Below are 25,243 nucleotides of genomic sequence, written 5' to 3'. Positions count from 1 at the left end.
TTAGCCGCCCTGTGCCTGGCTTTGGCTGGGGAGGGCGGGATATAAATAAATTATTTTATTATTATTATTATTATTATTATTATTATTATTATTATTATTATTATTATTTAAAGCCTTACATGGTTCATGGCCCCAATACCTCCAGGGCCATCTTCCATATATAAACTTGTCCAGACCTTGAAATTGTCACCTGAAGCCTTTCTCTGCATGTCATCCCCCTCCCTGTATACTTGCTGAGGGTGATGAGAGTTGAAGTCAACAATATCTGGACAGCACCAGGGCTGGGAAAGCTCACAAAACCATGGGAGGGGAACTGGTGGTCTTCCAAATGTTGGACTTCAGTTGCACTCATCCTTAGCCATTGGCTATGCTGGCTGGGGCTGATGGGAGTTGGAGTTCAACAACATCTGGAAGGTCACAGACTCCTCCCTGTTGATATAAACCAGCAGTTCCCAAAGTGAGTTCTCCCATCTCCTGGATGGTGGCTGGATTACCTGGGGTGGGGCACTAAGAGGCAAGCATACAGGGACAGGGGGCACTGGAGGTGTAAATAACTATTGGGCTTTGGATCACTGAATCAAGTTCATCTTTTTTATCAATTAAAATAAATAATTTTAATTGGATGTTGAGTAAAGGTGCAATTAATTGTTATTGTTTTGAATTTTATTGTGCTATTTTACCATCCTTAGTATGTTGTGCAAAACGCTACTCTGAATGATGCTTTTTACAGGGTAGGGTAGGTGGGATGCATTTATGGAGTCCAGAGGGAGATGGCCTAAAAAGGTTTTGGAACCACTGTTCTAAATCATCCTGTGGTATCCTAAGAAGGGGCTAAGATACCTCTTACTCTAGGCATATCTCACCTCTGCTTTCATTAGGATTTTCTGATGTAGATTATAATGCAGCATAACTCAGAAAAGGTCTGCTTTGATTTTTCAGGTTGCTCTTTAGTGGCTCCTTATCCTTAATTTCTTTCTTTTCCCCTTCAAATAGCTATTATGGAGAAACATTCCAGGATGCCTACAGAAACGAGAGACAATTCTGGGTTTGGGATTTTTCCATTTATTCAATCCTTTCTTAACAGTGCAGAGCCGCCTACTGAGGTCATGGAAGGCTCTGAAATAAACCTGCATGTAAGCATATTAATAGGAAGAAACTTTTCCCCCAAAAGAAAAGAAAAATCAGGATTGCTCTTTGCTATAAATACACTTCAGTTCAGAACAAAATGTTAGCAAGTATTCCTTGATAAGGCCAAGGACTGCCAAGTGGCTTTCTGAGAGAGGCAGAAAGCAACAGAATTGCCTCTTCCTCCAGACAACTGATGGCACAATGCTCTACAAGTGGACTCAGTAGTAAGACCTATTGCTGTCAATTGGCCTTTCTCTGAGGATCATGCCAGAAAGCCCGGCCCAATCTGGGGTAAATCTGAGGCTGTCTCCACCCAACTCAGGCAAAGACTGGTTCTGCACAAAGTGATTGTTCTCACACAGAACAATCCTGTGCATGTTTGCATGAAAGCAAGCCACATTGCATTCAGTGAAGCTCATTCCAAAATGCAGGTGCCTAGGTAAAGAACCCCTGGACAGTTATGTCCAGTCAAAGATGACTATGGGTTTGTGGTGCTCATCTCGCTTTCCATAAAAACACAAAATCAAATGATTAGTTTAAAATACAATTTGAATCACATTTAAAATCAAAATAAAATTTTAAAATATTAAACTTTTTTAAAAAAACTTCTCTATACAATTGTACCTTGGAAGATGAACGGAATCTGTTCTGGAAGTCCGTTTGACTTCCCAAAGTGCAGTTTCCCAAAGTGCAGCTTCTGATTGGCTGCAGGAAGCTTCTGCAGCCAATTGGAAGCCGTGGAAGCATCACCAGACATTCGGCTTCCAAAATTTATTTGAGAACTAGAAGACTCACTTCCAGGTTTCCATCGTTCAGGAGCCAATTTGTACAGGAGCCAAGGCATTTGAGATCTAAGGTACAAGTGTACAGGATTGCCTTCAAATGGCATAGGAGTTGGATAACTCCATACCCTCCAACATTTTTCCAATGAAAATAAGGACATCCTCAGGAAAATCAGGACATTTGGTTATCAAATCAGAAACTGGGATGGCTTTCCTAAATCAGGGATGTCCCTGGAAAATAGGGACACTTGGAGGGTCAGCAGCTAGCAACTCTCTGAACCATTGAAAATACAGCAAAACAACAGCCGCCTTTTAAAACTCCTCCATCAAACCAGAAAAGGCAGAATGTTATTATATTTAAGGCCAAAGCCATTCTTAATAGCAGCTGCATCGGTTTGATTCATTTGCCTCATCTTTCAGGAGATGATAGCTATTTCCACGCGACCTCCATAAGCAAATGGCTACAAACTATTGCCATCAATCTCAATGCTTACTTTCCAATAGCAAACAGAGGCGACTCATGCTTTGTTTGGAACTCAAGCGCTCCAGACAGGAAGCCTTACCCATAATCCCAGATAAATGGAGCCTGGTTGGGTGATTTCTAAATTGAGGTGGGTGCAAATCCCAGTTTGGAGAGGGTGCAGCGCCATCTTGACTGCTCAGTGGTAAAGGGAGAACAACACAATCATCCCCAAAGATGTGCTTGTATTGGTACGTCATAGTTCCAGGTGTCATAACTGGACTATACAAGGAACTAGACACAGACAAGGCTTTCCCTTCAGTCATAAGAATGTAAGACTAACTCTGCTGGATCCAGCCATAGTCCTGTATATTTCAGCATCCTTTCATCATAGTGGCCAACTAGATGCCTCTGGGAAGCAGAACCTGAGTGCAATAGCATTTTACCCACTAGCCAGTGTGGTGTAGTGGTTAAGAGTGGTAGTCTGGTAATCTGGTGAACCAGGTTCAATTCCCCGCTCCTCCACATGCAGCTGCTGGGTGACCTTGGGCTAGTCACACTTCTCTGAAGTCTCTCAGCCCCACTCACCTCACAGAGTGTTTGTTGTGGGGGAGGAAGGGAAAGGAGAATGTTAGCCGCTTTGAGACTCCTTTGGGTAGTGATAAAGCGGGATATCAAATCCAAACTCTTCTTGTGATTCCCAGCAACTGATACCCAAAAGCAAAGTGTCTCCAACAGTAGAGGCAGAACATAACCATCATGCTGAGTCATCCCTTAGAAACAGAACACCCACCACACAGTGCCTCAGTCTCCTAATTCACAGAACCAGTCCAGAACGACATCAAAAGTTGCTGAGAGAATAAGGGGAATCAACAAGGCCACACTCCATCTGTCTTTCTCCCAATGAAGGTCATCGGTCAGAGTGACCAGGGCAATTTTGGTCCCAACGTCAGTCCTGAAAACAGCCTGAAATGCGTTTGATAATTGGCTTTCTCCAGACACACTTGAAACTGACTAGTCACAGCCTCCTAGATAACCTTGCCAGAAATGGGGCATTTGCAACCAGGTAGAAGTTGCATAATACAGGGCTGGGAACCCTTTTCATCTCGAGGGATGCACTCCCTTTGGGGCCCACAATCTGTTCCATTCAACATACATGGATTAACAATTTAATTGCAATGTGTTGTGGTATTGTGGCTATGTATTGCCCTGTTTATTTTTATGACCTTGTGGGCAGATGAAGTTGATGGACTACATGGAACTGGCGGAAATGACTGGCAGAATCCGAGACCAGGGAGAAGAGTTGGTAGAAGAAGACTGGAATAAATTTAAAGACTATCTACAGAAACACTGTAAAATGAAGGAATGTTAGAAGGATGCTGGAATGAAGTTATGTGGCTTTAGCAATAATGTTACAAAGGGGTATGTAAAAATGGATTGTTAACAGGTGAAAATGTAAAGTTACAATATATTAAGATAAAATATCAAGATAAAAGCAAAAATGGTAAGGACTTGCTGAAACAACTATTGAATTAGAATACAAAAAAGGGAGGTGTGAGGAGGTCAGGGAAACAAGCAAATGAAAGACAGGACATGGAAAGACTGATTTGTTTTTAATTGTTTTTATTTTTCTGTATTTTGTATTTTTTTCTTTTTTTTTCTTTTTTTGTCTTTTCATTTTTGTAACTTCTTTGAAACTTTAATAAATATTATTTTTTTAAAAAACATATTTTTATGACCTTGTGATTTTGTGGTTTTATGGCTGTTGACGTTTTAATTTGTATTTCACTGTCCTTAGAAATTTTGTGGAAAGGGAAGTCTAACAAACATGACATAAAGTAATAAATAACCAGGTCTCATGAATGTTTGCTTCTGGTCAAGCCTAGACAGGGTCCAGTTTTGGATGGAACCACTGATGCCTGGTGTAGTGGTTAGAGTGCTGGACTAGGACTTGGGAGATCAGGGTTCAAATCCCCACTTGGCCATGAAGCTCACTGGGTGACCTTGGGCTAGTCACTACCTCTCAGCCCAACATACTTCACAGAGTTGTTGCAGGGATTAAATGAGGAGGTGGAGAACCTTGCACACCAGCTTGAGTTCCTTGGGGAAAAAGGTGGGGTATAAATGCAATTAAATAAGCAAGTAGTAGTAGCAATTTAAAAAAAGAGGAAGGAGCAGATTGTGCTGTATGTACAGAGAAACTGCCTTGAGGTCCTTGGAAGAAAGACCAGATATAAATACAATGAAAAATAATTGGGAATCCAAACTGCACAACTCAGTGCTAGCAGGAATAGGATGCCAGTTCTCACCTCTGCAACTAAAAACAGATTTCAGGTCTAAGCCTGGCAGAAATTAAAAGGCAGGGCATTCTGTCTCCTGAACAAACTAAGGGATCCACTGTCTAGAGTGAAAGTGCAAGACCAGTGTTGCCCCTAACAACACATCTCCACTTCCCTAGGGTGGCTCACTTTCCCATGTGCAAAGCCCTGATTCCACAAGTGTACTTACACAACACTTTTGTAAGACTGAGTAAAGACTCCCAGTGGGGTTTCAGGAACCTTCCTTCAAATTATCTGCAAAGCTCCTCAAAGCTTCAAGCTTGCCTCAGTTCAGTAGTAAAGCTAAAGGGACCCCTGACTCTTAGGTCCAGTTGCAGATGACTCTGGAGTTGCGGCACTCATCTCACTTTATTGGCCGAGGGAGCTGGGTTACAGCCTCCAGGTCATGTGGCCAGCATGACTAAGCCACTTCTGGCAAACCAGAGCAGCGCACAGAAACGCCGTTTACCTTCCCGCAGCACCTATTTATCTACTTGCACTGCATGCTTTCAAACTGCTAAGTTGGCAGGAGCAGGGACCGAGCAACGGGAGCTCACCCCGTTGCAGGGATTCGAACTGCCGACCTTCAGATTGGCAAGCCCTAGGCTCTGTGGTTTAACCCACAGTGCCACCCACATCCCATCAATTCAGTAGTAGGTCCCAGCAAACAAATGAAGTGTTACTTCTGAGTCTCCCTTTGCTACAGGGATGCTATTGCATATTGAGGCAAAATACATAGCAGTGACAGGTTCTTCCTTAATGCAAAGCCAGCAGTCAGGATGGAACCGTCTATTCTGCGCATATGGTTTAGCTCTCCTGCATTTCAAAGGAATGCCTATCAAGGAACACGTCTCTCCTGCTTTTAATGCCGCTCTTCTCTGTCTCGTTTTTCAAAAAATGAATCTGATGCACATGACATTAATATTGGGGGTGCCTGTTTCCCTCTTTGTGTCTCTGATATAGAATATTATGGCAATTTCAGATTTCAGTTCCTGGCTTTGGAAAGGGTGCACCTTAAAAATGCAGCATGCCTCTGAATACCAGCTGCTGGGAAATGCAAGTGGAGAGATTGTTGTTGACCTCGGGTTCTGCTTGCGAGCTTCCCATAGGCATCTGGTTGGCTACTGCAAGAACAGGATGCTGGAAAAGATGGGCTACTGACTTGAGGCATCAGAGTGGCTTTTATGCACTTAAGCCATGGGTAGACAAACTAAAGCCTGGGGGCTGGATCCGGCCCAATTGCCTTCTAAATCTGGCCCACAGACGGTTTGGAAATCAGTGTGTTTTTACATGAGTAGAATGTGCCCTTTTATTTAAAATGCATCTCTGGGTTATTTGTGGGGCCTGCCGCAGCCAGAAACACCATAACCAGACACTGGAGAGACCTGTCAGGAGTAAGCATGGACCAATGGTACCAAATAGTATGGGAAACAGCCCTACTAGAAAAATTAACCAATAAACTGAAACTGACATGGGGACAAACAGAAGAAGACGCCTTTTCCCCGGTATGGCTCCCCTTTATCACATACAGAGCCCAACAAGACAATGACAATAATCCACCAACAGCATACAAATCAATATGGCTAACCTGATCCAAAACACCCACCCACCCCACTCACACATGAAAACAAAGATCACCACCACCAATCACAAACAAACAACCACACCCTAGGCCAACCGCAACCTCTCTCACCACCAAAGGAACACAAGTGAACAGCACAAGCAACGCTGACACCAAACCCTACATACATTAAGCATAATAGAAACATCTAGGCAAGCAAAAGGCTTTATCAGAGTTCCAGGACACATTCCAAACAAGCAAAAGGACTCAAGGAGGGTGCAGAGCAGACTGTGAGGGTTGTGGCCTGGAGAAACGGGATTTGGCCTGGGGAGAATTCCAAGGGCCAGGCAGAGACGCCTCAAGGGCCACATTTGACCCCTGAGCCTAATCCACTACATTCTGCACTGAGCACCAGACTGGGTTGTTCACAGGGTCCTAGCCCTGCTAGCTGAACTCATTTTATTAAGAGATGCCAGGAATTTAACCCAGAACCTTCTGCTCTTCTTATTAAAGTTCCTCTCTTTTTCTTCTTACAGCTAAATGAGGCCTGTGAATGACGTCCCCGGTGGCCTTGTTTGGAATGCAGCATCTTCTTCCTTCCCACTAAGTGACACAGGTCACTTACGATTCATCCATCAAGCCCCCAAAAATGCCTCTGTATTTAATCCTCCCAAAGAGAGCACAATCAAATTATTATGATGTGCAAGAGTGATAATCTGCCAGAATTTTTCCCCAAAAAAGTTATTCTTTTCCTCCTGCTGCCCCTAATAGGCCAAAAAGGTCTAATAAGAAAGCCATCGGCAGGAAGGCGTGAGGAGTGGGTGCATAACAAGAATATGAAAACTCTCTTCATCTTTTCCAGATTGAATGAAATCTAATTACATGGCGTATTGATTGTTGTGTATTACTCGAAGAGGTGAAAAGGGGGGAGTGGGGGAGAAGCAATTACAGTAAAATTGCCGGCTGACCCTTTCAATTGCTTTTGGCATAAAAGGATTATGCATGAGGTGGAGATATTAAACCTCCCCACCCCCACTGCTGCCGCCACCACCAAAAAACCCCACCCTCTGTTGAATTATTATCTAGGCAGTTATAAAGGCAAAACCCTGGTGAGGAAGATCTAGTCAATTAAGCCAACAAATCTAAAGGTCCTCATTACAGATGAACTCTCTAGGATTTACTTCTGAGTAAACATCTTTTAGGTTTCCACTGTGTGTGGGGAGCCTTTCTGAAATATCCTCGTCAGCTCAGTACATAATACTTTCTTTTTAAACATCCATGCTGATCTGTTTCTGGGGAGGCTATAGGACATTGCATCAAGAGTCATCTTGTCGGGTGTATGTTTGTCACTCAAGATGGTTATGGGGGAGAAGTTTGATTCACTCCAAAGGCTAATTCGCTTTCCACCTTGTCAGTGGCAGGTTATAAGGCCCGTAACCACCTTTGTGGTTAATCCCACCCACCCCACTTTAGGATTGCAGTCTTATTTCCAAGGAATGCAAATCACACCTTGATTAAATGACACGGGGTCCTTGCTGGTCAAAAGCAAACCTTTGTTCTTGGCAGGGATAAGTAATAATGGAATAGAGGTGAATGCTTCCATCAGCAGTGAGACAAATTTCACAGGTGCATAATTAGGCATTATCATAATCCAAAATCTGTCTGCCTAATCCCATATGTACAGTGTTAGGGAGGACAGGAATGTTTGCTTACTTTGGCCATAATTTTGCACTCATTGCACACAGAGCAAAGCGAAAGGAGTGGAATACTTTGGGCACCAAGTCTAGAGTGTGGGCTGCCCAGGAATGAGACCTTGGGGTCATAGTAGATAGCATGATGAAGATGTCAACCAATTGTGAGGCAGCAGTTGAAAAGACAAATTCTATGCTAGGGAGCATATGGAAGAACTTAAAATAAAACTGCCAGTATCAAAATGCAATTATACAAAACTAGGGTATGGCCGCATCTGGAATACTGTGTACAGTTTTGGTTGCCTCAGCTCGTTGCTTGTTGAGTTCAGAAAAGATTCAGAAAAGGGCAACTAAAATGATCAAGGGATGGAAACATTCTCCTATGAGGAAAGGTTCCAGCATTTGGGGCTTTTCAGTTTATAGAAAAAGAGAGTTAAGAGGGACTTGATAGAAGTGCATAATAGGCAAGGCATGGTGAAAAGCTTTTCTTTTTCTCTCAATGCTAAAAGTCATGGATGCCCAATGAAGCTGAGTGTTGGAAAAACCAGGGACATATAAAAGGAAGTACTTCTCCTCACAACTACAAAACTCTCCCGCAGGAGGCAGTGAGGGCAACCAACCTAGATGGCTTTAAAAGAAGATTTGACAAATTTATGGGGAAAGCAATTGATGGCAACTAGCCACAATGGTTAATGCTTTGCCTCCACAGTCCGTGTGTGTGTGTGTACACACACAGAAAAAATATTGTTATAAATATCAGTCAGCATTTTGGTGCAAATTTCTCCCAGTATACTTACATTGGTGTGCAATTTTGCCTAATCTATGCATTTTTTTGGCCAAGCATTTGCCCTAAATATAATTAAGTTACTTTCACCAATATATGCATTTTCACAAATACTTGACCTTAGTATGTACACATTACTTAGCTGGAGAACTGCACTGCAAAATTCACAGAAGTGCACATTGTGAGGGATAGGTGAGTTTTGATTTGTACGTTGTTTCAGAAAGTGCAGATTGGGGAAATTCATATTTAAATGTGCATTTAACTCAGTTGCATGCTGTTGTGGACTGGCTAGATGCAGATGAGTGGTCAGAGAGAGAAGAGGGAGCAGACTGGCAGGAAAATGTGTCTGAAGCTGAAGAGATAACAAGGACTACTGAGCAGGAAGAGGCTGTGGCAGACAGCAGTGCTGAGGCAGAAGCAGAGGCTGGAGAGAAGAGAAGCCATGAGGCAGGTTGCTGAAGAAGCCAGGGAGTTTCCTCCTCCTGATGTGACCAGTTCCTCTCCCCACTATCTCTCAGAACTTGCATAGGTATGAAGAGGGTGGGGTAGAGCAAAGACAGATAAGGCAAAGAAGTCTCAGGTTACTTGGGAATAGGGTTGCCATATTTCAAGAGGTAAAAATCCGGACACAAAAAGTTGATGAGGTTTTTTTTAGGACAATCGCCCGATAGCCCTTCTGCTGCCACCAAGCCTGAGCCCCACGCGAGAGCCCAGGTTGCCAGAGCCAGAGCAGACCCTCCAAATGCCCGTTTTCTAGGGACTTCCCTGAATTAGAGAAGCCATCCCAGTTTCTGATTTGATCCCAGAATGTCCCGCTTTTCCTTAGGACATCCCTAATTTTATTGGAGAAATGCTGGAAGGTATGGTGTTATCTGACCCCCAAGCTGTCTGAAGACAATCCTGTATAGGGAAGTTTTTTAAAATGTTTAATAATTTATTATGTTTTTATATATGTTGGAAGCTGTCCAGAGTGGCTGGGGCAACCCAGTAAGATGTGTGGGGTGTAAATAGTAAAAATATCATTATGGAATGGGGTATCCCTTTTTTAATCAGAGAAATGTTGGAGGGTATGCCAGAGCCTGAACCACAGCCAGCCACCCACACTACACCCACCCACCCACACCATCTTTTTCCATCTATAAGACGCCCCCATGTATAAGACGCCCACTATTTTGGGGGACTCAGATTTAAGAAAATGGTGGGAGATGTATCCGTGTATAAGATGCCCCCAAATTTTTGACATTTTTTAAAAGGAAAAAAAACTTAGTATTGTACACAGAAAAATACGGTATTTGTCTGTCTGTCTGTCTGTCTGTCTGTCTGTCTAGCTAGCTAATCATCTCCCTGAAAAGGACATGTCTGGGAATTCCTGGACATATGGCAACCCTACTTGGGAAGGACCCTGGGGAGGAGGAAACTTAGAAAGTGGGAGCCTTCAGTCCTCACAATTGCCTCGGGGGGGGGCAGGACCTACTGGGAAGAGTTGCTGTGCTCACTAGGCCTGAGCTCTTCTGTTCATTTCATTGACACCTTGTGAGTTACTTCTGACCTGCACCCAACTTCTGCCTTGACACACCCCTATCCATGCTCCCTACTGCAGTGGGTCTGGCTTCACTTCTCTATAATTCTAGACAGCTGGTTGAGACACATTTTAGGGAGACAGGTGTCTGGAAGGAGTGTCCTGAGTGATTCTGCTATTGGCAATTGTTTTTTTATTATTATTATTCTATTCAATCTTTGTATTTCTGTCTAGCAGTGCCCAACATGGTAATAACAAAATAAATGATGCAAGGAGGGAGCTGAAGCCCAAGATACAAAAAGATAGGAACAGCTAGCTACTTTAAATGAATCCAAATCTCCAGGGCCTGAAGAGCAGCTGCACTCAAAGGTACTAAAGGAGCTTGCAGGTGTAATCTCAGAGCCTCTGTCTATAATCTTTGAGAACAACTGGAGATCATGTGAGGTCCCTATGGACTGGAGGCAGACAAATGTTGTTCCCACCTTCAAAAAGAAGGAAAAGAAGTCACAGGTAACTACTGACAGGAAAGTTTGATGTTGATACCAGAAAAGGTCCTAGAACAGATAATTCAACGGTCTGTGAGGACTTAGAAAAGGATGTTTACTAAGACCCAGCACTAGTATCTCAAAAACAAGTCATGCCAGAAAAATCTAATTTCTTCATTTGATAGAGGTTACAAGTTTGGTGGATCGGAGGAATGCTGTGGACATACTGTATCTTGATTCCAGTAAAGTGGTAAGCTGAGATTCCTGCATTGCAGGGAGTTGGACTAGATGACCCTCAGGGTCTCTTTCAACCCTACAATTCTATGATTCTATTATTCCATACTTTGTTTTAAACCACCCTGTCACTTGAACAAAGGGCATTTATAAATCATATAAACAAAAGGACAGCATCAACTTTTTACTAAAGCAGGGGTAGGGAAGTCTGTGGCCCTACAAATATTTCATGGACCCTGACCTCCATCAGCCCCAACTGGAGTTCAGCAACATCTGGAGGGCCACAACTTCCCCGCTGCTTAACAAATCCAAGGAAATGCCAAGTTGATGAACTGGAGCAAGAAAATGTTTCTGCTTTTGACAAAGGCTGGATTTCCAAAACTTAAAGAATAGTGGATTTATATGAACCCGCTTATACAAGACAAAGCCACAATCATGTGACTCCTCCCACCTCCACCTCCAGCAGCTGTTAGAAACACAAATGATCTGTGAGCATAGGAAATGAAGGAATCAACCAATGGAAACTATTGTTTAGGCATTATAACAGCTCAGACAGAGGGAGCTAAGAATTCTCTTCTGCTCTTTTTTATCCATGAGCTACAGACCTGAGGACACAACACTCTGAGAGACTGCTCTCCCTGCCTTCCAGAAAGAACATCCTGGCCAGGAAGAGACCCACCAGAACCAATTCATGTGCCAAAGAAGCAGCAGATGAATGGAATTCGGCTTTCATACCTGAAAGAACAATGAGCTCCACCTACCAGTAGCCCTTCAGCTACAGAAGCAAGTCGGGGAGGCACACACTCTGACCCTATTCCTTGGCCAACAGAACAAGAGTCGCCAACTGCTATTCAAGCAAGAATGCCACCAAGGGAAGATGAGCCTGGACTGAACTGGATATAAATTGTAGTTCACCACTTGGTTCTGGCCTTGAATAACTGATCTCCCTCCTCCACAGTCTCCCTCCACCACACCACCTCTTTTCTTGTGTGTTGTATGAGGTTGGTGGCCTGATTAATTGACAGGTCCAGATGGCAATTTGTTATTGTGCTTTTTAGTGCATTCGTGATTACTTGTGCTCATGAGAGTAATTGGGATGGTTGTACACAGTCCCCCTTTGACTACGCTTTGCACCTTTGCAGGAAGTAGAGCCTACTAATGTATGGAACATTGCTTTATCTGAATGTTTGGTTAGATATAGTCATGTAGTCTGGGGTGAAGTCAAATCACACAGTTTTGATGCAGGCTAGTTCCTATTATATTATTGCATAAATAGGGAGAGTCATATAAGCACTTCATCTATGACTCACTCCTCATTGTGGCTGGGCTATATAGACACTTTTGAAACTTTGTTAGATGTAACGGCATTTCTTTAACTTGTGCTTTATTCTATGCTCCATGCATGGTTCCATTGTTGTTTGCATTGTTATGTGTTAGCTTGTACACATCTCTATGACAAATCAATAAAAAATATTATAAAAATACTGATTGCACATGTAAAAGGATAAGGATGGGCATATTGCTTTGTTTCCCATTGATGCATAGCCCATGGCCTCCTTCTGAGATCTTGTAACTTTCATACTAAAAATAATCTTAGGGGTCTTGATGCTGGCCCCAGTTTTGCTGCACTGTTGCACAATGCTGCCCCCTTCCAGATGGCCATAATGCACCCAGATCCTGGTGTAAGATGAATGTGTTGTTCAGCTGATTGGAATCAGTAACTTTAGAGCTATCGAATTCAACATATACATATGCAAATGGATAGTTGCTCAGAAAATCCAGCGCAGGCACGTTTTACTTCAAAAGCAGAAACTCACCAAAATGAGGAGTTTGGCAAAAAGGAAATGGAAAGGCAAAGTGAAAAGGGTCAAGTCTATCCGATATGCCTGGTAGTTAAAAAAGAAAAAGTTCAGCTAGAGTGTACTCCTAAAATCAGAAAAGGTACTACCAGGGTGAAAAGGATGCCTGCATGGCTAACATGCAGAGTCACGGAAGCTATTTTAGGCAATAAAGCTTCGTCTTTGTCTAAATGAGAATAAAAAGGAATACTAACTTTGGCAAACGAAATCCAAGCATACAATAATGCTTGGAAAATAAAAAAAGTGTTTTTTGGTGCTAAAAACAAACAGGCCAACAACAAAACAAAACTTTTAAATGCATTAGTAGCAGGAGACCAGCTAGGAATGAAGTTGGATTTTTGAATGACAAGTCAAAATGTGTGCTAATGGAGGAAAAGAAGATAGCACAGAAGCTAGATTCATTTCCCAGTGCAATGCAAAGGGCAGATTCCTGTGCCTGAACTAACATTATGGGAAGGGAGTCTAAGAATGGGCCTTTTTGGTGCTGGCCCCCTTCTTGTGAAATGGCCTCCCGTCTCTAACCATGCAGCATGCCTATCACCATCTTTGTTTTTGGAACTGGACAGAGACTTCTCCCTTAACTTAGACATTTGGCCCTTGATTTGCAATGTTTCAGCAACAAAGAAAGATCTAGGTCCTTTTGAATAAATTAAAAACTGATAAGCCATTTGATCTGAAAACACTTGACGTGTTTTAAAGAATTCCTCAGCATTTTCTGCCAGGCTACGTAGATGACATTTGATGTTCACAACTTTTATATCAGGCAAACAAATCACCATGTGGTCTGCCTGCCCATCACACACCCAGCTATCTAAGTCCCTAATGTTTCCATCATCCACATGCTAAGATCTTTCCACTCACCAGAGGAGCACCCTCAGGAAAGGATAGCTCTTCATAATAATAATAATAATAATAATAATAATAATAATAATAATAATAATATCTTTATTGTCATTGCCCCCTCTCAGGGACAACGAAATTACTTGGCTGCTCCATCCACCCAGATAGGGCACTCCACTCAAAATCAGAACAACTATAAAAACACTAATTAAAACAATATAATATAATACAGCAAGGAAGGTTAGATGCCTTTCAAAGTCCAGGTTTCCCATTCAGGGCCGAGATCGCTCTGGAGAAGAAGCTGTTCTTGAGACGGCTCGTTCTTGTCATCATCGTCCTGTATCTCCGTCCCGACGGCAGGAGCTCAAAGAGACAGTGACCAGGATGCGATGGATCTTTTACTATGTCCAGTGCCTTCCTATGGCACCTTGTGGCATAAATCTGCTCTAAGGTGGAGAGTGGGCAGCCAACAATGCTCTCTGCTGCCTTAACAACTCTGCACAACGCCATCCTGTCCTGGGTAGTACAGCTTCCGTACCACACACATAAGCCATAAGTGAGCACGCTCTCAATGGCACAGTGATAGAAGGCAAGCATCCTGAAAGAGGCAATGAATGCCTTCTAAGAGATCATTTCCCTCTTCCTCAGATTGATGCTTTCCTTCCATGAGGCATCCATGGCAGCTAGGGAACTCTCATCCTGGGATTGAGAGGCAGCTATCACATCTCTGAGGTCCTTGTCAAATAACATTTCTGACTCTCTATGCTTATCCAGGTCAGCTACTCTCTGTGCTTCTCCAGGTCAGCTACCTTGGCCTCAAGGGAATGAACTTGCTCCCTGCAGATCAGACATTTATTGATTACACACTCATATCCTTTGTCCAGCAAGCAGATAGTTATACACGTGACATTCTGTAAATATATATTGAACAGTCCTCACAACCCTGCTGACTTTCTACCTGCATATTTGTTTTTATAGGGTGGTGAGTTAGTTTACCTGGAAAACTGAGATGGGTTAGGTTACTAAGGAGAAGAGCAGAGTTGCCCATCTCAACCTTCTTGTCTTGCAGCTGGTCTCAGTTGCCTGCTTAACTTGCTTGTTATTTTGATGCTCTATCACAGGCTGAAACACTACATCATCTGGGACTCCCCTCTTGCTCATGGCGTAGGATCCCTAGGTTGTTCCAAAATTATAGTCCTGGCTACATCCCAGTGAGCAGGAACTTGAAAGGAAGGTGGGCTTAGGTCAATTTACCTTCCTGGGAATAGGAATTGTTTTTCACAGGAGTAGACAATGGGTAGAGATTAACCCTCTGGCTTTAAAAACAAAAAACCCTGAAGCTAGGTTTTATACTAAACTGAAAGCTGAAACTGAAGGCTATACTGAGCTTCGCACAAAAGCTTAAGTCTACCTTTTTAATTCTAATCTGAATCTCCCATTAGCTGGGTCTGCACTGCATGACAGTGGGTTTCTTTTTCTTTTCTTTTTTTACCCTCTCTATAAAAATTGGGATTTTATCTAGGTTTATTGTAGCTCATCAAGATTCCCTGCTGGAAACGAAGTTTCTACAGGCTTAATACCTCTAGGATTAATCTCTGAGTTTTTACAGGATTTAGCTTCCAGCATACAATGCCCTTAATTATGGTCTCCTCACAGTTTAAATTGATGCTTTAATTAATTAATTAATTAAATAGGTGGTACTTTCCCTCTCATCACTTGTTCCCTTGACTCTTTGTCACTTGAGCTGGGATGCTTCATCTTGGGCTCCCCATCTTACTCAGGGGTGTGTATGTGTATGTGTGTGTTTCTGTACAGATGGAGAATGGTCTCTGTGTGTAGTTATTGTCCTGCACCATTATTACAATCTCTCTCTCTCTCTCTCTCTCTCTCTCTCTCTCTCTCTCTCTCTCTCTCTCTCTTTCTCATGGAACCAGCTGTGAACATCTTAATTGGGATGCTACAGCCATGGATTTCCTGTATTGGCATAGTGTTGGATTAGATTAAAAGGTAGCTTTTAATGCCATTATTCCATGAAAGGCATGGTATAGATAAGTTAAGTGTGTGAGTAGGTGCACAGAGATCCTTGCATACATCTGAATATTTTCCTCCAGCTGCTGCAAATTAGGGTATGCAGAGCTAGATAAGGTGCTATGGTCAACGGTTCTTCTTAAAGGGGTTTTCCACATTTGCCCTCTTGTTACAACTGTTTCTTGTTGAGTGGGAAGCAAGCAAAGGAAAGCAAAGATTACTCATGGGCAGCAAGAGCCAAGTATCCTTATTAGCAATACTAACCCAATGATGGGCTTAAGGAGTACCACCTGACCTACTCTGGTTGCTTCATGTAAGCAGTCCGGTGAAATAGCAGTTCCTGTCTTTTACCAAAGCAGTGTGTTGGCACACACACAACCTGAATCCCCAGTTAGCATCCCATAGATTGCCTATCTAATACCTGATAGGAGTCTTTCCATCTTCATCCACACATTTATAGTTACAGATATTGAAATCCATGTGCCTTAGTGCTCTGAGCACATAAGCATGGACAAATATTTTACTTAGATGTTCTACATCAGGGCTGGGGGACCTGTGGCCCTTCAGCCATTCAACACTGATCATTGACCAAGCAGGCTGGGACAAATTGGTCCAGCAATTCCCATCCATATTCTACATCTTGACCTAGAGAGTGGACACCTTCCTCCTCCAAATCTTATTTGCAAAGTTCTCATTTTGGGTCTTAGAAAAAGAGAAACCACCAGCAGTAATTGATCATTCCATGAGTACCCACTTCACGCACTGGAGGGCCTGATCCATGTCTTTAAAAAATCACCGAAGTTTCAACAAACTTTGTTGCACAGCCTCCTCATGCAAAGGCGTCACAGTGCAACTTAACTGTGAAATATACCAGCAAGCAAAGCACTGCGTTACGCAAAAACATCAGAAATATAACCATTGATTTTAACCATTTCACTTTCACTGCTTTTGAAAGTTGAAATGACACCTGTTGGCCAGAGAAATCCTATCCCACAGATCCACCGGCTGGAGGGATTTAGGTCTGAGCAGAGGTGCATCTCTTCCAGTGAAGAAGAGCTTCACTGTTATTAAGTTCCACAGGCATAGTGCTACCACTGGTAGTTGTTTCACTAGTGGTAGCTGGTATTAGGCCCACAGAAGAATGAAAGACGCACTTTTGTTCATTGAGGAGTCTCTGGCTCAGGCTTCCCCTCTATGCCATCCTGCATCTGCTGCAACTCAGTTTCTCCCCACTGAAACCAAGGGTGGGGGAAGAGACCCCCATGTAGGGGAAATGTGGTAAGTCTGCTGCCCGCCATAAGCCTGCAGGACTCTAGAAGAGATGGGTGATCTTTGAAAACACATACCCTGCCCAACTCCATTTAGTATTGCACTGGAAATCAACTTTCTGCATATGACAAGTGTGCCCTTAATCTTATCTATGTAGCTTTATTGGTCGCTAAACATGAGTTGAGGCACAACATTACATCTAACACATTCCTTCCTCCCAAATTGTTGCAAAATTTCATTACTGTATGCTGTAACTCCCTTAAGGGTTCATATTTAGCTGTTTATGAATATCTGTAAAATCAGAATGCGCTTGTGAGGCATCAGGCACAGGGAAGATGGGGAGTAACATAAACAGGTTTTTTTAGTCATCTTGTTTCAAACCCACAAATAAACATGTTCTCATCTGTACATCTAATGAGATCTTTTTTTAAAAAAACAAACAAACCCAAACTTGGAGGGACAGCAAGTAGGATTAATAAAAAGCTGTTGTATGCTTTCATAAAATAAAATTGGTCTCAGCCCTTCATGAGGACTAGGAACAATGGTAGCAGAAGTGATACAGAAATGGCACTCAAAAAAGAGTACAAAGGATGTTAAACATCCACCTTCAACATAACAATGCAACCTTTTACTGCTACTATATTTTCTATCACATTTTTAATCTTGCAAAGTGCTTTACAATGTGTACTGTGTTTGCAGTGCCAATAGAGAGGTCAGTATGGCTGGCTCATGCCTGCTGATGTTCATCACAATAAGTGACTCCAGTATCAAGAGGTGAGCCATCACTGGACATCAGAGATCAAACAGCATAGCCAGAACTTTCCTGTTGGCTTTGATTACAAGAGAGATGGTTTACACCATCATCTGTGAGCCTTTCATGACTGGTATTTCTTCACATCTTGTGGAACCAATACATAATTTGATTATGTGAATGAGTCAGCACAGGTCAATAGCCACAGACAGAAAATTTGTATCACACTGCCCAGTGAAGTTAGTATGCAGTTAGGATAGCAACCACCAAGCACTACAAAGTGTGCCTTGGACTGAGAAAAGTGGCTTGAACCAGACTGGGATCCTCCTCTGCCTCCCTCTTGGGTCTGCTTCTGTACCCCAAACAGAGCCCCCTAAGATTTCTCCTTAATCAACCACATCCCTACTGTTACACGCACCCTTAGAGTCAACCAACCATATAGGGCTTCTTAGCTCTCTGGTGATGTGAGGCCATCCACGTGTTATGGCAACAACTAGACTACAACTCTTTGTGATACTGCACCTTCCAGTTCCATGGGAGCACATCCCCATAACTGGGAGAGTGAAGCCTCTCTTTCCCAATGGGCTGTGGGCTGGGTCCATGGCATCATTCCTTGCATTAGGGTTGGAGAACAAGTGACCTTCCAGATGTTGCAGAACTCCAACTGCCATCATCCCCCATTAGCATATTCAATGGTCAGGGATTATGGAAGTTGTAGCCTACCAACATCTGGAGGTTCTCTATGTTCCCCATTAAGCCTTACACTGCCCACCATAATTTTTGGTACTACCATGGCTGTCACTCCCACAGTCAGTTTATAATTCACTGCCTGAGCATAGTGAGATGAAGTGATGCATGTCTGAACCAGTCCTAAGTGTTGCATAAACATGTGATGAGAATTCAAGTGATATTCATGAAGGTGGGAGCACACAATCCCATTTTTACAGATGGGGAATAGAAGTTCATATACTGCAGTAGCAAACTATGATTATGTGGCACAAGTGAGTCTTGAACACAGACTTTTTGCAAGCCACATTGATTTGAACTGCTTTGAAATTACGAGAAAGGAGATTCCAACTAAACATTAAAAATAACTTTCTGAAAGCAAGAGCTGTTCCACAGTGAAACTGGCTGCTTCAGCAAGTTAAAAACCTCCAATGAAAGAGAGTCCATAAACAGAGGTTGGATGGCCAGCGTCTGGGATGTCCATCGCCTGGGATTCTTTAGCTGTGATTCCTGCATTGCAGGAGGTTGGACTAGATGACCATTGGGGTCCCTTCCAACTCCACAATTCTATGATTCTCTGAGGTTTGTTTGAAGTGGTTAAAAAAAATCAAGCAAACAAGCAGTTTTTATGAAAATAAAGAAATCCACTTGTCTCATCACTGGCCTACATGAAGTGCAGACTCGCTTGAAACTTACAGAGACTGTAAAATTATTGGCCATTATCTATCTACATTGTTAGACCTTTCAATAAGTGCAGCCTGGTTGCTGTTAGGTATAAAGAAGAACAAAGGACCCTAAACTATGAGTATGTGATATATGCCCCCTTTGTGCTCAAGTTCTATAGCCCCAGAGTTACCCTAGCTTTATATTCAAGAAGCAGTACTCAGAAGATGCTTGAATCAAAATATCCTATATTATCCCTCTTTCCAGCAACTCCTCTATCTTAAACACACTGCCTGTACCTGTGAGGCTTGTGGGTATTCCACTGACCTGTTCAACAGGGGCATCATGTGATTTGCCCAAGCCTTAGAAAACTCCACGTGGTCTAACCATTGCATGGTAAAAACACACACAAACACACAGAGAGAGCTAGCTGAGTATCAGGCTGTACTTTTAAACCCACCCCCAAAGCCCTGTATGAACCCTCCCACCACCCCCAGACACTTGTGCTCATCCTCCTGCCGGCTTACCATTGAGCTGGTTGTACACAACTTCCTCCAGGTGGTCCAGCCGCTGCAGGATGGACTCCCTGTCCAGGAGGGCTCCCACCTTGGTATTCCGGCTCCTCATCCGCCGGTCGGCGCTCCTGACGATCTGCACCAACTCCTGGGAACGATCCTGGATCCTGCAGTAGACCGAGAAGAGGATGATCCCCACAAAGACCAAAATATTCACAGTCAACAAAGTTTTTATTTTCCTTGCCACCGCCATGGACACCGCTGGGGAGGGTGGAGGGCATCAAGGCATGGTCGCCGGTGCCCTCTGAGCTGCAGCAGCATCTAAGGCAGAAGCACCTGCCTGCAGAAGGTGGGGGGGAGAGCTGAGGGAGGGAGGGAGGTCTGGGCAAGTCCCCCGCCCTACCCTCTTCCTCCTCTATCCTTGATTATAAAGAGGCAGAGAGGAGAGAGACCGGCGGATGTCTAGAGCCAAGGCGATGCTGGAGAAGGAGCTGTCCTTTCAGCACCACGGCGCTCTCCGCTTCCTCCTCTTGCAAGCAGCAGCTGGTAGGACTCAAGTCACCTTCCTATCTACTCTCTGGCGGCGGCTTTGCGGGCAAAGAGAGGACCCTTCTTCGCGGCTCTGGAAGGGAGGTTGCAGGGAGGCTCTCGCGATGGGGGCAGGGGATAGGGATGGAGATAGAGATGGGGGGGGGGGGTCGTACAGACAGTAAAGGACACGACCAAGCTGGCGGGCGCGCGCGCGATCCAGGCTTTCCAAGCAGCCCTCCTCACAAGGCCAGCCCGGCTCGTGCAGCAAGAAAGAAGCGAGACATACATCCAGAGAGAATAAGGATGTTAGGAGGGAACGATGGAGCGAGAGAAAAGGCGTCGCACTTGATCGCAGCCTCCTTCCTTGTGTGTGTGTGTGCGTTTCGCAATTGCATCGTTTCTCCCTCTCGCAGAGCGCCGGTGCGAAGTCACGTGCTTTGTTGGTGGGGGGGGGGGGAGAGAGTGAGAGAGAGAGAAAGGGAGGGCGAGGACCGAGGAGATGAAAAACTCATCTACATTCACATAGTCGAGCTGCCTGTTCGCTTCACTCGCTCGTCTTCCACCAGCCGAGGAAGCCCGTCTGGGACGCCTATCCCAGCGCAGGAGGGGAGGCTGAGCTGAGCAGGCTCACTGTTCGGTTCAGCTAGAGCGTCTTCCTTGAAAATGCCTTTCTCGGGTATGTGGTTGGTTGGGAAGTTTCTTCCAAAGCGCTGGGTTTGGAAGGGAGCAAAGCCATTGAGGGAAGAGGGTGAAGCGAGGCCAGCTCTTCGATTCACTGATGAGAAGGCCCCCTTTTAAAAATCACTACTTTAAAAGTTGTGAAGTCGGAACACAGTGCCTCTGAACATGCACAAGGTGTCTTCCTCCCTCTCCGCAGCTGGGGTTAGGGAGGGAGAAGTCTCTGCCAGTGAGTAACACAGCTCTGCGGCCCTTTCTCCTGCTAAATAGCAAGAATATGCATTTGTTAGGTTTGACCACTATCATGGGCATAGCCAGGATTTTTTTGGGGGGCAGGGCTTTTTGGGGGGGCAGAACTGACATGATTGGTCAGTTAGTTAAGTATTTCTATTGTTTTACTTGATCTGGGGGCGGGGCAGATGTGTCCTTGCTATATAATCACATTAATATTATTATTAGCATCAGCATTTATACCCCACCTTTCTACCAAGAGCTCAGTGTGGCACACATGGCTCTTTTCCTCTCCATTTTATCCTCGCAAAACCCTGTGAACTAGGTTAGTCTGAGAGGTATTGATTGAGTCAAGGTCACCCAGTGAGCTTTGCGGGCCAAGAGGGGATTCAAACCCTGATCTTCCAGGTCCTGGTCTGACACTCTAACCACTACACCACACATCCCTACTTACAGTTTTAGTATTCTTAAGCAAAGTGCTTCATGAGGTTCACCCGGGAAAAAAATGGTATACAAATATTTTAAATAGGCAATGAATACATCCTGTGTATTTTATTGACACAGAACTAGAATAAAAGCAATGCTTACAATATAAGGAAAAGAGTTACTTGAAGTGAGTTGGGAGGGGGGGAGTATGCACTGCCTGGCTCAGCGATAGACAACATGGTGCCCTCCAGGTGTCATCCATGACTGTTCTCTATGCCGATGGAGTTTGCTACTTCTGGCAAGCTGCTAAGGTAATGATTGGGTACTTTGGGGGAGGGGGGGCTGCAGTTATGACACAAATGCCAACTTGTGAAATTCTTGTTTGACATGAGAGTAAACAACTGCATTTATTCAAGATTTCTCACTGCTTCCCTGAGCAGTGAGAAATCTTGGAGCAGTGCCAGTGGAATTTGGATGAGAGAGCACACTGGAGACTTATGCTATTTTAGCTTTTGTTTGTTTACAACTGTGCAGTTAGTATGTATTAGAATCAAGCAGACTTCTAAAGCAGGCAGCACAGCTATTATTGCTGCTCCATATTACCCCCCGAAAGCAGCTGCTTGCCAAGTATGCTTTGTGAAGAGCTACAATGCCCTGATCTAGCACCAGTCCATCAACAACTGGCCCATCCCACTTCTCTCCTCTTGCCACAGGAGTCAGCAAACTTTTTCAGCAGGGGGCTGGTCCACTGTCCCTCAGACCTTGTGGGGGGCCAGACTATATTTTTTTGGGGGGGGATGAACAAATTCCTATGCCCCACAAATAACCCAGAGATCCATCTTTAATAAACAGCACACATTCTACTCATGCAAAAACACCAGGCAGGCCCCACAAATAACCCAGAGATGCATTTTAAATAAAAGGACACATTCTACTCATTTAAAAACATGCTGATTTCCGGACAGTCCATGGGCCAGATTTATAAGGCGACTGGGCCGGATCTGGCCCCCGGGCCTTAGTTTATCTACCTATGCAATATATGCTTATTGGTCACCTGGGACAAGGAGTGCAGGATTTCCATTGCCTTATGGTGGTCTACTATGGTGGTTGTAAGTTGCTTTGGGCAGGATAAAGCATCAAGCACAATATAAATAAATAAATAAATAATAGCTGAAGCCATTCTATATAGGCTTTCATCCATTCTATATAGGCTTTCATGATGATAATAGAATATTAAATTTGATAGGACAAGCCTGAATTCAAAGCACTAGGTGGCATCTGGCATCTTGCCAGATGAACCGAATGGTACAATATATATTAATTAGTTGCAAATTCCTGGTGACACTGGACTTTGTGATATTTTATTTGAAAAAGAATGTAAAAATACATAATCTCTTTGGGGTGAATTGCAATGGTCATACCGCTGGTCATCTTTTGCCTTCTTTCACAATCCTCTTTTCTCCCTATCTTATTTCAGGTTGTTTTAAGAGGGCTGTAGGAACAATAGCAGTCCAAGCTAGAAGCTTTAGAACCCTAAGTCTCAGAGCTAATTGACTCAGCTAGACATGAAGGATTGTGAGAAGGTGTCTTCTAACAGTTAAGCATTGCTTGAATTTCAAGAATGCCAGTATCCTTTGAGCCTAGTGTCTGGCTTGCTCTGTTACCTTGCTTGTCCGTTGATTCTTTCAAAGGCTGCAATCCTAACCATATCTACTCAAAAACAAGTCTCATTGAAATCAGTGGGGCTTTCTCCCATGTAATTGGGGTTAGGATTGCTGTCTTATTATTCAGCCCTGATTGCTGGCTCCTAGCTAACAGCCATTGATAGCGTTATCCACCATGATTTTGTCTAACGCTCTTTTAAAGTCATCCAAGTTGGTGGCAATCAATACCTCTTGGGAGAGCAATTTCCGTAGTTTAACTAAGCTCAGTGTGGAGAAGTAGTCCTATTTTTGGTCTTTCTTGAGTCTCCCATCATTTAACTTCATTGGATGTTCCTGAGTTGAAGTGTTATAAGAGAGAGAAAAAAACTTTTCTCTGTCCTCTTTCTCCATACCATGCACAATTTTTTATACATTTATCTGGCCCCTCTTACTTGCCTTTTCTCGAAACGGTAAAGTCTCAAACGCTGTCATCGTTCCTCCAGCAGGATTCATTCCATCACCTTAATCATTTTTGTCACCCTTTTCTGAACCTTTTCCAATTCTACAATATCCTTTTTGATGTGCGCTGACCAGAACTGTTGTTACACAGTCCTCCAAGCATGTGACACCATCAGTTTGTATAACAGCATTAAGATACTGGCAATTTCATTTTGGATTTCTTTCCTAATGATCCCTTGCCCTAAAAGCCCTAAATGGCCTCGGCCCAGTATACCTGAAGGAGTGTCTCCACCTCCATCATTCAGCCCAGACACTGAGGTCCAACTCCGAGAGCCTTCTGGTGGTTGCCTCACTGTGAGAAGTGAGGTTACAGGGAACCAGACAGAGGGCCTTCTCGGTAGTGATGCCCGCCCTATGGAAGGCCCTCCCACCAGATGTCAAAGAGGTAAACAACTATCTGATGTTCAGAAGACATCTGAAGGCAGCCCTGTTTAGGGAAGTTTTTTAATGACTGATGTTTTGATATATTTTTAATCTCCTGTTGGAAGCCACCCAGATGTTGGAAACCCAGCCAGATGGGCGGGGTATAAGTAATAAATTATTATTATTAATTATTATTATTATTAGCATGGGATTCACTTTTTTCAGCATTGCTGTTGGGTCTGTACCTTTCTACAAATTTTGGTACCCTGGGCTTGCTGATCCTTACCTCCTGTATGTGTGGTGCCATTTTGTTTGTATAAGGACTCATATTCTGAAAATGAGTTTATTAGTATATAATGAGGGTGGACAACTTGCAGCCCTCCAGATATTGTGGGACTCAAACTCCCTTCAACCGCAGCCAGCATGGCCCGTAGTCATGGATGATGAGCTTTGTCCTCAAGCAACATCTGCAGGGCCACAGGTTGCCCATTCCTGATATATAGGATGGATATCTTTCTAGTATGCATAAACATCTGTGGGCATTTCCCCACCCCAGTCACAATACTAATGCTGTTACAAAGCATTTTGCTGGAAACGCATTCATTAAATACCAGAAAATATCTTGAATGAATCCTCCAGGGTCTTTTATTTATTTGATGCCTTTCAATCATTCAAAATATTACAGCAACATCTGCTGGTGGTGGTACAGTTAAGAGCCTGATAGCTTGTACTCTTCCTTGCCAGGAGCAACAAGAAGGACCTGTTTATCCAATCAATGTCAAGGGTCTTTCTCTAGCAGAGCATTTTAGATGGCAGATACAGGGGGTGTTGCATGTTTGAATGCACCTCACATAAACCTTCCTTGCCTGATTTTTTAAAATGTAAGGTAGCCTTTCAGTGAGAAGGTTTGGCTGTGCTGTTCTAACCCTGATCATATCTCTTCGACGTAAGTCCTATGGAATTCAGTGGGGCTTACTCCCAGGTAGGCGAGTTAAAGATTGCAGCCATAAGTTTCTATTGCACTGAAAGGTTTGGGGTTGTTGTTTCTTCCCTGCCCACCCTCCAAATGATATCTGGGAGATGTGAGTTCAAATCCCCACTTTGCCATGAAGCTCATTAGTTGACCTTGGGCCAGCCACTGTCTCTCAACCAAAGCCTACTTCACAAGGCCATTGGGAAGATTAAAAAGAGAAGAGAAGAGAAGAGAAGAGAAGAGAAGAGAAGAGAAGAGAAGAGAAG

General features: G+C 43.6%; 1 protein-coding gene across 1 annotated transcript in view; it reads right to left on the bottom strand.

Moving 5' to 3' along the window:
* Window positions 1-20,520, bottom strand: part of GALNT9 (polypeptide N-acetylgalactosaminyltransferase 9) — a 181,723-nt gene extending 161,203 nt beyond the window's left edge. The window contains exon 1 of the mRNA XM_081893362.1: window positions 19,626-20,520. Within this exon, the coding sequence (XP_081749488.1) occupies window positions 19,626-19,866 (241 nt within the window). The 5' untranslated portion in view covers window positions 19,867-20,520. The remainder of the gene's footprint in view (window positions 1-19,625) is intronic.
* Window positions 20,521-25,243: the final 4,723 nt, after the last annotated feature.

The sequence above is a fragment of the Podarcis melisellensis genome (assembly GCF_964234715.1).
Source record: "Podarcis melisellensis genome assembly, chromosome: 16".
NCBI lineage: Eukaryota > Metazoa > Chordata > Lepidosauria > Squamata > Lacertidae > Podarcis > Podarcis melisellensis.
The sequence above is the reverse complement of the archived record's forward strand: the minus strand, read 5'-3'. Positions and strand labels throughout refer to the sequence as shown.